Source organism: Python bivittatus, unplaced genomic scaffold, assembly GCF_059951505.1.
Source record: "Python bivittatus isolate LINGU-HERP-01145 unplaced genomic scaffold, Pbiv_v1 ctg000070_np1212, whole genome shotgun sequence".
NCBI classification, from domain to species: domain Eukaryota; kingdom Metazoa; phylum Chordata; class Lepidosauria; order Squamata; family Pythonidae; genus Python; species Python bivittatus.
In genome coordinates, this window is record NW_028277034.1 from 32,603,868 (window position 1) to 32,617,993 (window position 14,126).

Consider the following 14,126-nt stretch of genomic DNA (forward strand, 5'->3'; position numbering starts at 1 on the left):
CTGTGTACTAAGAATGAAATAGTGGCACAGAATGTGACAATATGGTCTAGATTTAAAATTAAAGGTAATTATCATTGAGTTATTGATTCCATTTAGGCATTTATACAATATCTTTTGTTAATTAGATTGTTTGGGGTGGTTATATTTAGTTCATTTAATCAATATATTTAGGATTTTCTTCACCATTCTTTAAGGTTTCTTTTGTATTTCGCAATTTTACTCAATTTGCTTCTACTTCTCGGACCAAAAAGGTTGAACTAGCAGCAGCCTAACAGCGTAAAGGCAACGAGCTACTCGCAGCCGAACTAAAAGCATTGAGACCGAAATGTTCTGATCTCTCCCTTGATACTTCGGTCTTGAAATATTTAGCTAGTACAGTACTGTACTTCCCTTCGCCCTTGACAGAAACAAAGAACCGCTCGTAACTCGCCCGGCCGGTTTCTCACGACAGAACAGCCCCGGAATCCTGCTTTGCCGCTCAATGGAATCTTAGGTTCCCCCCTCCCCACCTCAAGCAACTTTCGGCCAATCGGAGCGGAGCTTTCCCCGAGCCGCGGCAGAAGCCCCTGCCCTCCGCGATCGCTGGAAGTCCGTTCAGAGGACGGCGCCGCCCTTGCTTTCCAGAAGGCGGGGGCGGCGGGGGCGGGGGGGATTCTGGCCCCAAGCGCTCCTTCATGGTTTCTGCCCTGTCCCCCTTGCCTTTCCAATTACAATGCCTCTCGATTAGCCCACACGTTTACAGCGGGAGGAGGTTACAATCCCTTCTCCCTTCCAGGTAGGGCAGAATGCTGGGCATGTACGTGCCGGACAGGTTCGCCCTGAAGTCATCTAAAATTCAAGACGGGATGGGGCTCTTTACGGCCCGGAGAGTGAAAAAGGTGGGTGATCCTTGTTGTTGCCCCATTCAGGTGACGGACACGCAGGGGAGGTAAGGCGGGTGGACGGCGGGCAAGCTTTAGTTTTTTTTCCCAATCTTTTTCAAGTGCCCCCCCCCCGCCCCGGTTAGTTCCCTGTCTTCTGGGAACGCCTGCCACGTATTACAGGCTGCTTCCCTGCCTCTGCCTGTAGCTTTAAGTTCAGAGTTTAGTCCCAACCCCTTCGCTTTTTGTCATTTCTCATCCCACTTCCGTTTGCTTCTCAGTGATAAGTGCTGATGTTTCGCACCCTGAAACTGAAACAGAACTGTTTCTTGCCCTTTTCTTGTTCTTTCTTTTTTAAAAAGGAACCTTTTTGTTGGAGCAAAAGTTAGGAGAGCCAGGGAGAAGCAGCAGCTTAAAAGGAAAACTCAATAGCTTTGAACCACTGTCCAGGAAGTTTAGATTTAGCTTGGAGCAGGAATCTTATTTACATGCAAAGACATTTCAAAGATGGATTAGGGCATTCAGCCGTTCACTTCCACTGCAGAGCGATCCCTTGTTCTATGTACTCTGAATCAATGGAAATTTGGAACTGAATGATTCCCTTTATGGAAAATATTTGGGATGATGCTTGCGGGACTTGCTTCTTTGTTCCTCTTTCTCTTACTGTCTTGCATTCCTTGACCAGACTACCTTTTGATCCCCAGTTCAGATTTCTTCAGATCAGGATGTCCATCCACTTGCACATCTGAAGAACAGTGCATGCTAGGTTAAGAGGAAACTATGTTGTAGCTGCATCTCCCCGCCTCCTCCTCTCCAGTTTGTGACAGCATGCGCATTTTATTAATCTAGTGGCATATAGACATCTTATTGGGAAGATACAGGAGTCTATGTACTGGTAGCACCGGTACCTATTATTGGTGCTTCTGGCAGTCCAGAAGTATTGATGGGCACTTTAGTTTTCAGAATTCCTAGTTGGCATAGCTTTCAGGTGAGAATTTTGGAAGTTGCATTTGACACATCTGGAAGCTTTGAAGCTATGAAAGATTGTCATATACCCAGGCTTAGAGTCAGTCAGTGGCAGTCAGTCATGGTCCAATGTGAGCCAGTTGTTTATTACAGACTTACTGGGCTGTTCATTAAAACTATAAATAATGGTTAAAAACCATTCCCAAATGAGATTTACAATATTGAGAGATATTGTCCTTAGTAATTCTGCTTGTGTAGGCTTCTGCTACACTTCAAAGGTGCTATTTGGCCTGACTGGGAGAACAGCATTTTAAAAAGTTCACCAAACCCGAAGCACTGCATCAGTTACTCTGCAGTATACCTTTTAATATTAGCTTAAATGGAAGTTTTGTGGGAGCAATTTCATTTGGTATGGATGTTTAGAGAAAGGGGTTATCCCCTCTTTCTTTGCACTGTGATCCTGATGCAAATTCTCTTTTCCTTCCATAGCTGATAATTGAGCAAAAGAAGAAAGAAATACAAGTATTTTTCCTTTTGCTTGCGTTGTAAATTTTAACATATAGTTTGACTTGAGGAATTAGCAGTAATTTTTCAGAGAACAAAAGATGCTAATTTTGTTTTGTCCATGTTACTGTTGTTAGGGGGAAAAGTTTGGACCATTTGCAGGAGAAAAGCGAATGCCTCAGGAACTGGATGAAAACACAGACTGCAGGCTAATGTGGGAGGTAAGAATTCCAGCACTGTGTCTAATAAATTGTCTAAAGCATTATCTTACAAGACTAGAGTGGCAGTTGTTTTGGGTCTTGAAATTATGAGGCATAGGATTTCTGCTGCTTCATCTTTCTCCATCTTTCTCCTAATATTATCATAATAGTGTATAGTTTTTCAACACCAGTAAGGACAGATTAATATGAGATAGTGCATAAACTTTGCGTATTTTAATGTGCAGTAAGCCATAGTTTAACAACCATATTTTATGCCATAATTAAACCATGGCTTAGCATGTTTTGTTTACCCACTTAATATGTATGGTGCTAAAGTAGATTTTATGATGTAGAAGATGAAGACTTAGAATAGTGCCAGATGTTTCGCTCTCAGATGTCTATGCGAAGAGGTAGCTGACCAACTACAAAGATGCTGGCATACTCACCAAGACTAACAAGTTGTAAATATAATACCATTTATGCATTTGTTTATTTAGTATACATTCATTCATTCATAAAACGAGTTGAAAATCCATAAAAATGTAGAGCTATAATAATTAAGCATAAGGAAGTGCTTAGTCAAGTAGTTGTTTTAAGATTAAGGCCGTGATTTCCTAAAGTGTTTGAGAGACTCCCAGAAAGTCATGAGCGTATAAATTCCACCCACACAATCTCTGTCTTCTCTGTTCCAGTGTTAATCATAGTGTTAAAGTTTCATCAACACTTTTACAACATAATTTTACCTGAAAATAATGAAAATAAGTAGAATTAAATGTCATCAACATACTGATGATGCATCTTCCCAAGTTCTTAATTAATTAGTTGCATAAAAGATGAAAGAAAGAAAGTTTGGCACACCACATCGTGCTAACCATTGGATAGACCAAATGTCCATAGCATTGTCTTCTTGAACTAGTAGAAATAGATTCAAAGAAAAACCTTGTCCTGTTGAGGACTAAGAAAAGAATGCAACAAACCTATTGGGAAAATTTATATTAGTTTGTAAAGGAGAGTTGAGGTCATGGAAAGATAGGCAATTTGCCAGACATCCCTATGTATAAACATAAAGGAATAAAGGGAAAGTGCTATGTTGCTTGCAAAATTATTTGTTGTCTGGAATAAATAGACTTGAACCAGCCAGTGGTAGCTAGAAAATTGCTTACACTGACTTAATATAGGCAAGATACCTAGCACTAATAGATGAAATATGTTTCAACATATTTTAACTCACATATTTTAGCTACTGTCTGCTTCCTTTCCAGTTATACACTGCCATAGATTATGAATCAATATGAACATTTCTTGTATGTTGAAAACAGGTTACCGAAATTTATAATATCTAAGTAGCTGACAAGTAACAGTTTGATCTCTTTGTCTGTAATTGGCTGTAATTTATTTATTTAATAATAATAATTGAAAACATTTATATTCTGCACATCCATATTATTAGTATTATGGGACTGCTGTAATTCGGCAGTTGTAGGAACTTTCTGTTTATATTTGCAGAAATTGCTTTAGAGGATGCAAGAAATACATCTTGAAAACTTCAATTCTAGTTTTTGAACAACTTTAAATACCCCAGTGTTTTCTTAGTAACATCTCAAAAGCTGGGAAAGGGTAATGCATTCTTTCAGAAGTCAGAGGACATGGTATGCCCCCAGAATCATTAGATCCTTCTGGTAACATCTTTGTAACATGTACTTGAAATAGAGAAAATCAAGCACAACTTGATAAGAATGATGTTAATTAATCATTTTGTTTATTCAGCCTCATAACTGTATCACTGCTCATATTTCACTGCTCTTTGTTATTTAAATACTTTCATTTTGCTGAAAACTATGGGGTGTCTTGAGAACTAGAAACAGAATAATTTTTGCATGCTATAAATTACTTATTGTCTATTAAAGATGTGCAGTACATTTATCTGACACCTATTCTACAAATCATAAACTTGGGTTTTATAAGTCTTTTGACACAATTTCTTAACTTTTTTTCTTTCCCTGATCTAATTCTAGGATCTTGCAGAGATTGCCACATGCCACATATTGTGACTTTTTGAACATTTGAACCTAAACAGTTTAGGTTTAGAAATGATGCTCTGAATATAGGAGTTGTAATACTGTATATTATAAGTCACATTGTGAGTTCCAAGTTTGTTGCTAGGAGTAAAGTAAAGTAGAAAGCAGGATGATATAGATTGTCCCTTCAGAAATTATGAAGACAACTTTTAAGTGTTTGCCAAGTTGGCATTTGTTTCCTGGACAACAAATATGTATTATTATTAATAATTATTATTACTTCTATTATTATTTAGCCACATTGGAAGGATATTTCTATATTTTATTAGATATGTTCAAATACAGAAATAAAAGTATAGGTTTTTGAAATCATACCTTGCCAGGTAAACATTTATGTAAGTAATCTTGAACTTAAATTTAAAAAAAAATAAGACCTAGATTTCAAACTAGATTTGAATAGCAATAACAAAATCCATATCTGGTTCTAGGGATAAGTTGATCTGTGGCACAGACACTCTAAAGACTGATTATCACATTAATTCTTAGTGTGATGAAGGAATAGCATAATCATTGTATAGATGTCTGTATGTAATGATTTTACCATATTCACTTGAAAAGAAGGATTACTTCTTTATGACCTAAGTACCCAAGAACCGTGTCTTACATTATCTATGAAGCTGCTGAAAATGAATGTCTATCCAAAAGCTTAAGTAATTGAAGCAAGAAGCTGAAACAGGGCAAGAAGACCTGCTACATTTGGGACAACATTAAGCATACTGGACCTGCTTGCTCTTACTGCCTTCTAGATGTAAAAGATGTTTCCTCTGTCCAGGGAGGTTTCCCATACGTATTCTGGAAAATTAGGATTTTCAGTTTCTAAAAATTTCCATGGATAGAGAGGCTCTCTGTTGCAGACACTTATTGGTGTCCCTGTGTATAACCAGCTTGGCATCCTGGAGGGGTGGTGGTGGCCAAGGATAGCAGGTGCAGCATCACTATCCACGTTCCACCCTCTTTATGTGCATAGAAAAGGTTGGGGCTTGGATTGCAACACCTTGCCTTCCATCTTTCAGATGTTGACTCCCCTTTCCCGTGCACGTGCTGCCTGAGAGGAAGATCTGAACTTTGTAAGATTTACTACAGAGAAAGTATATGTAGGATCTTTTGTACTTGCAGCCCAGCAAAAAGATCTTGATCGGCCTATTTTGTTTTTGGCCAAAAGAAAGAAAAACAAACTTAGGATCTCAAGGATTTCTTTTATTTACAGTTAGAAAAGCAATTAAAGATTTTGTTGATGGGGTATTTGTCTGGAATCAGAAATAAAATTCTTCATTACTTTACAGCATTATATCGCTATACCATAGGATAAGGCTGTTACATTGTAATATTTTGCCATTTGGGAAAAATATGTCTTGAAGTTGCTACTTGATTCTAAGTACTTAAGGTTTGATTTATGGCAGCAAGATCCATTTGGGATTAGACAGCCAGCTAACTATTACAACCATGTTTAACAGTTTTTATGGAAATCAGCTTTATTATGAGAGCACTTTCTCAGTATTATGATGTATGAATTGTGCCTCAATAGCCCTCATGGAATGAGATGCCTCCTTGGTATCTGCCACATAATTGTGAGCTTCACTTTTTAAAAAAAAATCGAGCTGACTCTTTTGTGAAAGCACTGTGAGGCTTTCCCATTTGGCATGGCATTTTATGCTTGTAGAATAACCATATAAATATAGACAAAGGAAAACTTCAAGTGCTACCCTAATAAGGATTGCCTGTTTTAAAAAAGTAGAAGGTACATTTATTTTTTGTTTTTGTTTTTTTCCTTGTTGCTTTTCCAATGAAAAAGAGGTTATGGTTGTAATCTCTGAAGAACTGATCATGGATAATGTTCTTGTAATATCAGTAAAGCTATTCATCAGCATAGTAATGCATATTTCTGCAAGACCATGGGTTGGTCTTCTGGCAACAGATTTTACTTTAATTGCCATATTTTTATATATCTCTATTTATGTTATTCCAAGTCAAGAACTTTGATATGTGGGCAGCTGTGGTTAAAACAAAAATCTTGTCCAAATTCAAACACATTAAGTTTTCAGACTCTTTTAAATGCTGGTATTCAAACATATGAATTTCTAGTACACATGTTGTTTTGTAAGAGACATATTTAATCATGTCTATCATTGGTGAAATATAAGACTTCTTCTTTCTCTCCCATTCCAATTGATGTGTTTAGCTGATTCAGTTGACCTAATTTGCACTTTTCTGATTGAATGCCAGTGGGACTCAAAGCATCCAGTATATTCAATAGTAGTCAGAGGTACAGGTTTTCTGGACAACAGTGAGATTTACCTCTAGTACCTAGAAAAAGAAGCAGCCATCTTGGGTTTTGACCATACAAATGGAAGCTGTTTCCTGGCAAAGTTCTTTTGTAATATTCATTTGATATCAGTGTGGGAGCCTTTAAGGCAAGATTCTTGTTCTTGCAGAAGATCCAGGTTAGTTTCCTATTATTTTATGATATAACTAAAACAGGCTATTTTATGCTGAATTTAAGCATGTATATTAAAGATTCTTGGAGTGAGAACTAGTTTCAAGTGCAGCTGCTCTCAGATGTTACAGGCATGTGCTGTGTTCAGAATCCCACACCCCATGAATGACCTTTCAGATATCAGATCTAAAGTTCTATACTGTCTAATGAGAAATATGTTCTTATGGAAAAATTGACATCCAGACAGATTAATCTAAGTTATGATTCTTAGCATTTGATATTGATTATATGTTTGGGAAATAGTAATGACATTAATAACCACAGTATATAAATTGCATCCCTGTTACAATGATGCGTTTGGTCATGGAAGAGCTCCTTCATGAATGTATGGAGCAAGCAGTGATTTAGCCTTCAGTGGGATATCAGCAAAGTAAAAACCTTTTAAAATAATTTATCTTCACATGGGCTGAAGTTTAACTTTGGAATCATGTTCCTTAAACCACTCCATTTGTCTAAACTTTGTTGAAGTGAATACAATTTTCTATTCCATCAGTTTCAAGATCAATGCAAGGCTAATGTTTAGCAGTACAAGGCTTCATATGTTATGCTTCAAAATTAAATTACAGTCTAGTCACGGAATATTTTTTCCTTGCTGTTTATATGGTAATGTAGTTTCTTGCAGTTCTTATTTAATAACAATCCACCAAACGGTCTTCAAAACTGCTAGCAATGTATTTGCTGGGTGCAGGAGAGGAAGCCATCTGTTTATCTTCATTGTTGTGCTGACATTTTTCCTGACTGGCTGCAAAGTATTTGACTTCAGTTCACATCCCTGTGTCAAGTGGTACAACAAAATACATTCCACTGTGCAATATCTTTGGCCAAACTCAAATTTGATTTCATTTTACAGCCATAAGAAAGAGGAGAGTCATCAAGCAAGTTACCTGAGCCGTGCTGGGAAACATGCTCTCAAAAATCTTTGTTTCTTTTCTATCACTACAGTTAATTTTTCTGACACCCAAAACTTGGAGAGTGGAGGTGGGGGTTCCATTTTGCAACAAATAACTTCAAAGATCATGTATATTTCGGTTGGTAGATATAACTTCAGAAGAATTTTGAACCTGATCATTAATATCATATATATGCCAGTGGTCTCCAGTTCTTAAAAATTTAATAGTTGGCATACTGAAGACAGTCTGGAGGAAAGTAATTCAAATATATGGATTGGAGCTAGATACTGCAACAAATCAACTGGACTTTTTTTTTTTAAGATATCCTGGTTGCAAAGCAGAGATTGAAATTAAAGAAATATGGAACAAAGGAACATCAGTCTAACAATATTTTTCTTTAGTTATTTTTGTATTATTTTATCTTTATTTCTTAATAACACAGCTGAGCTGGAGTTTCAGCACTTATTCCATGAGAGTAACTTTTATCATATAGTAACAGCAAAAGAAGATTTGTCTTTTGTTTTCATTCAAAAAAACTCTCTACAACTAACATGTGTGGGAAAAAGTATGCTAGTGAGAATATTATGCAAACAGTAGCATTAAATTTATTAGAGAGGCTGCTTACATTTTAGAAGCAAAAAGACAAATCTATATACAGGAGAAAGTATCTGTCAAAGAATAAATCAGATTGATTTGCCTTTAAAAAAAGGTAGTCATGCAATTTATATATAACAATGACATAAATAAAGAGAAAATGCATACAGGTCCTAGTTTTGTGAGGTTATAAACAAAAATAATAATGGGGTTTTTTTGGTATATTTTTTGCTTAATAATACATCCGCAAAAATGAAATATTAATGGGCTACCAAGAAAACTAAGAAAATGTAAAATCCTAAATGGATAAGTTAACAATTACACCAGCTTCAATGATCAGAAGTAATGAAGCTGTTCGTCACCGAAGACAAATTCCTTGTATATATTTTATACTTGGTCATTAAAGTATTTTATATTTTGTATTAAAAATCATGGAGACATCCTAAATTCTACTAAGTTCCATGGTATTTTAAGCAACCTTGTTTTGTATTGGATTGTGGTCATAGTATTTTCCAAAAGAAGGTTCCAATTTCAATGATTTCATTACTTGTCTGCTTAGTATAATGTTCAATTTTGTGTACTCCAGCAGTCGCTTCAGGCTTTCAAACCTTTCACGTTGAAAACACAGCATAACCTATACTGTTGTGGAAATGTCAGCCTTTTTGAAACATGATAGTTTTAATTTCATCCATATTCATGCTGGAATTAACACTGGACTTGCTCATCTGCCCAAAGTCAAATATATGTAAAATAAAATGTATGGGGCATTTCCTCCCTGCCCCCACAGTCCTATATAGATCCTGTAAGTTGCATATCTGTAGTTATCTCTTTAGTGAACAAATTCTTCTTTGTAAAAAATTAATATGTTGTGGAGACTTAGTGCTTGCTAAACTTCAAGGGTTGGCTTTTTCTCTCCCCCCTCCCTTAAAAAAATATGTCATTTTAGGCTCTTATTTTTAGACATCGTCATTGAAATAGCATTCTGAAATCTATAGTGTTTACCATTCCATAATCCCAGACAAGCTGATACTGATGATTCTAGCTGATACTGATGATAGTTGCTGTTGAAAACATTTGAAGTATACCAAGATTCCAGGTTGGGTAGGGCTTCCAAAATCTGCATGACCACTAGATGGCAGCAATGAGTTAACCTTTGCTGTACCTCTTTGCTGCCATTTAGAGGTCATGTGGATTTTTTGGGCCCTGATCTAGTAGCCTAAAGTAGGAAATCAGCAAATTAACATATTTACCTATCACCTGAGAATTAAATATTTACCCACTGTGACAATTACTGATGATTTTGGTCCCACCAGATTTGTAAGAGCCTTTCAATTAAAAAAAAATCTTATTAATAAAGTAAGTTCTCATCATGCTTATTTTTGAACATGCCTCTGGATCTCATCTAAAATACAGACAAAAATTAAAAGGGTGGCTGCATAATGCTTTGTTTGAATTATCTGCCTTCAGGGGGAAAAAAGAATGTACATAGAGGAGTGAGATCATTAGAGCTGTGCTGTGATTCAAATTCAGTTCCAAAAAATGCTTTGGAGAGCATGAGGAGCAAAGAGGGCATGTGTCCAGCTTTAAACCAGGATGAATTTTTGGGACCACATAATAACCACAGCCACAGAATTCCCAGAAAAGATTCAGCTGCTTTAAAAAGTTGGAAACTGGTGCTCTGTTCCTGCTCTGCATGCCCCAAAGCACCTTGTCCAAATTATTTCCAAAGCGATACAGAATCCTAGGGACAATTAGCTAAGGGAGTGGCCAATTTCCCTGGTGATAAATGGATATTTCATGACTTTCAATGACAGTCATTTTGTGATGTTTCTTAACAATTCTAAAAGTACCTTTTCGGCCTAAAAACATTGTGGACCTCTTGCTAATTCTAGCGCACTGGGTTGTTAGAATGATAACATCAGGAGGAGGAAAACTTGAAGCTCCTGTAGAATTGAAAAGGAATCTATCAATAACAGAAGCATGATTGCTTGGCAGTGTTGTCACTGGCCTGGGCTACTGAATTAATGGCGAAAAAGAGTTGCTGCTAAAAGATTCTGGGAAAATAAACTCTTATAGTGCAATCCTAAAAATATTTCCTCAGTTTTAATGAGATCTCAATGACATTTACTCCTAAGTAAGAGAAAATAGGATTCCACAACTTTAAGGTGCCTTTTTCTGATGCAATGTGGAGGATAAAGCTGGAACTAGTATTAAGAAAAAACATGCAGAACTTCTAAGTTAGGATCTAACAAGTCAGATCTAACAGTCAAAATAACTTATCTACTTACCCCTTAATAACTAACTCATGATGTGATTGTCATATAAACAGCTATGTGACAATATGTTTAATAGGTTGATAAACAGGAGTGCTATCCTAAAAGTCTGTCTAATATTGTACTTGGAATTGGGCAAAGAATGTGTGGTGAATATAATGGTCACCATTGCTTTTGTTGTTAATTTTTAAACAGTTACAGTATATCTTTTGAACATGGAGGATATTTTACCTCAGGTACTCTTTTCATTACAGAATTTACAAAGGTATCTATTTACAAGTAGTCCTTTTAATGTTATCAAATAAAGTTTATGGAATTTTCCCTTCCTATTAGAAATAGTTCTCTTTCTGCATGTAGAAGGTGACTTTATGTATTCTGGGACTTCAGCCATATTGTTAATTGTGGTTAGGCAAATCATGGCTTAGTGGGTTATGTGTATTCAGCCAATGCTTTCCTGAATGTTCCCATCTTACATTGCACAGCTACTTCTTGTAGGCCAGACTGTTCACTTGACCCTTTGCACATGAGTTCACATGATGAATCTTAAAAAGGTACAAAAACACTCTGTATTTTTCCTAACGTTTGCTCATTCCCGTTATAAGAAAATGCCATATATTTGAAAATGTGGCTTTAATGGATTGAGTTCTCCTTGTCCCTGAACTATTTGAATATTCATGATAAAGAGGGATAATATTTCATAAATTACAGTCAAATGCAATATATTTTATTGCCACAGTTCATATCCGGTTCTTTGCTTTACCAAGAGAAATGTAACATAGAAGATACAAAATGAAAATACATAAAATATAATGTATTAATAGACCATGCCATTTAATATTATTAAAGCATGAATTTTCCTCTTTAGAGACCCTTAAAAGAGGCTCAATTTTTACTTTGTAATATAAAATCATAAAGATATAAATTTTCAACCAGCAGCTAGAAAAATGAGGTAGTCACATGCTGTGAAGAACAATAAGATGTTGGTTTTGAAAGGCAAATGAAGGGGAATATGGGAGCCCAGATGTGTTTACCTTTTTCTCACTTATATTTGAAGTTGGGCAAATGGCCACTGCTGCAAAGTTTCCTCATTTTCACAAGCACAGAGCACCCCACTGTCATTTTCTGTAGTAAATCTAGCTCTGACAGTCGCTAATCCTTACTTTGGATTTTGGGTCAGCCTGTTGTGTGAATTCAGCTTTGTGGTTTGTATACCATTATTTATGGCTTAGCATGATATTTCAATTCCGTTATTGTGACCTGTTTAATAAATCATATTTTCACATGATACACGAATCCGGCCAGAGATTTACTTCCACTATCAAAGAGAATGATAAAACGAGAACTTGAGGGTCTTCATTTTTGTAGTGTTAGATTTATATCTTTATCTCTTTTTCAGAGCTTTAGCTTTGCTCAAATTTTATTGCCTTTTCAGGTTCGTGGGAATAAAGGTGAAGTGCTTTATGTTCTGGATGCTAGCAATCCAAGGCATTCTAACTGGTTGCGTTTTGTACATGAAGCCCCATCTCAGGAACAAAAGAATCTGGCTGCTATCCAGGTAAATTGATCAAGTTCTTATTAGATTTCCAGTTCAAGCTTCCATGTCTACTCATTATTTGCTATAGCTTACTCTCTCCGAGAAGTGAGTGTAGTATGGTGACCATAATGTGCTAATGGGTAGGCAACTGGGGATGGCTGTACTGATTGTGTAGGACCACAGCTCACATCATTCTGGGATTCCTGAATGCTCGCTGAGAATAATAGTCCTTTGAATTGAATACCATTTTTAGGACCACAGATTAATTGGAATCCAATAACATTGTTCAAGCTGTAAGTTTTCTGTCCCAGCCATACTGGACTTGTTTTTATTCTAGCCAATAGGGATGTCCTCTAAGGCTCCTGAACAAAGAATCCTTGTAGCTCCTTGGTAGTAGGAAAAAAATCAGAAGCCATGAGGAGGACAACAGTTTTATTATGAGCAAGTACACGTCACAAATATTTACTATGCAGGAAGTGATGTGCTAAACAGATTTTAATTTGTGCATGGGGCTCCCCTTCCAAAACCTAATACAGGAGAAGTTCTATGCATCTTTCACTACTGTGGTTTCCTTTTGGTGTCTTTTTTGTTATTGAAAATGCTATTCTGTAATTGTAAGTGTAAACAGAGCCACTGGATCACAGACATAAGGCATCAAAATAAATAACTGGAAAATTATTTTCCGAGTGAGGATATTGAGGAAAGAGAGGCTTTATGCCAAACTGTTTCTGTAATGCTAATACAGTGTTTGCAACTTTGTTGGACCAGTGGGCAAATTTAACAGTTTGAGAGCATGTCATGAGTGCTCAAAGAAGGTGGCTGTCATGGCTGGGATTTACCCATTCATAAAATGGCAGTCTCACCAAGTGTGTCCAGCCACAGAACAATAATTTATCAAAAGATTTCCCCAGCTTACCTTGGTCTTTTTTTCTGGAAGTTGAGTAAATTTGGAACTATATTTTGGCTGTACTTTTCTAAGAATAAACTAAGTAACAATTTCTTTTGTAATTTTAGTTAAAATTATTATTCCTTTTTTTAGATTGAAAGGTAGAATTGGATGGTGGGATGGTGGGCATCCAGGTAAGTGGCCACAGAGGCCACATAAGGAATTTGTCAATTTTTCAGTTTCAAAGACATTTATTTAGGGTTTAATATAGGCAAATTGTGATATGTTTTAAGTTCAAATCTCCCTCTGTAATAAAGCTCATTTATTTGGTGACTTTTGGCAAGTTTCTTATCGATATATGAAAATGTAGAATTTAATTAAGCATAAACCCAAATAGAAGCAGATTATCCTTTCAAATGTCCTATGACATTATAAAACAGAATGATAGAACTGTAATTCTAAAATAAACTTTGTGAATATTAAGTTTTATTATTATATTATTTGTTTATTATAATTATAATTATTTATTTATTATAATAAAAATACTGGAATTAACATTGAAGTTGCAATTCTGCTATCATGTTTTACCTTTGATTGGTCCATGATATATCTGTTACCTCCAAGGTAGAAAAATAGTTAATCAAAATGACTGTGATTGTGCTAAATTCAAAGAGTATATATAACCATGAAGTTATTGTCTATTGTTTTTTTTAATAAATTTTATTAAATTTACAAAAGATTAAAATACAAGGTCAGAAAAAAAAGAAAGAAAGAAAAGAAAAATCAGTAAAGAAAATGCATAGAAAAAGAAAGGTACCATCAGACTTTCCTTGGTACAGGTATAAAT

The 14,126-nt window shown here is 35.9% G+C and overlaps 1 protein-coding gene across 4 annotated transcripts in view; it reads left to right on the forward strand.

Moving 5' to 3' along the window:
* Positions 1–489: 489 nt before the first annotated feature.
* Positions 490–14,126, forward strand: part of PRDM5 (PR/SET domain 5) — a 93,900-nt gene continuing 80,263 nt past the window's right edge. For 2 of the 4 annotated variants that reach the window (XM_088132899.1, XM_088132898.1), the window contains exons 1-3: positions 490–878; positions 2,468–2,551; positions 12,292–12,414. In XM_088132899.1, coding sequence (XP_087989025.1) covers positions 786–878; positions 2,468–2,551; positions 12,292–12,414 — 300 coding nt within the window. In that variant the 5' untranslated portion in view covers positions 490–785. The remainder of the gene's footprint in view (positions 879–2,467; positions 2,552–12,291; positions 12,415–14,126) is intronic. The other 2 variants (XM_007432371.4, XM_088132897.1) reach the window with 2 other exon arrangements.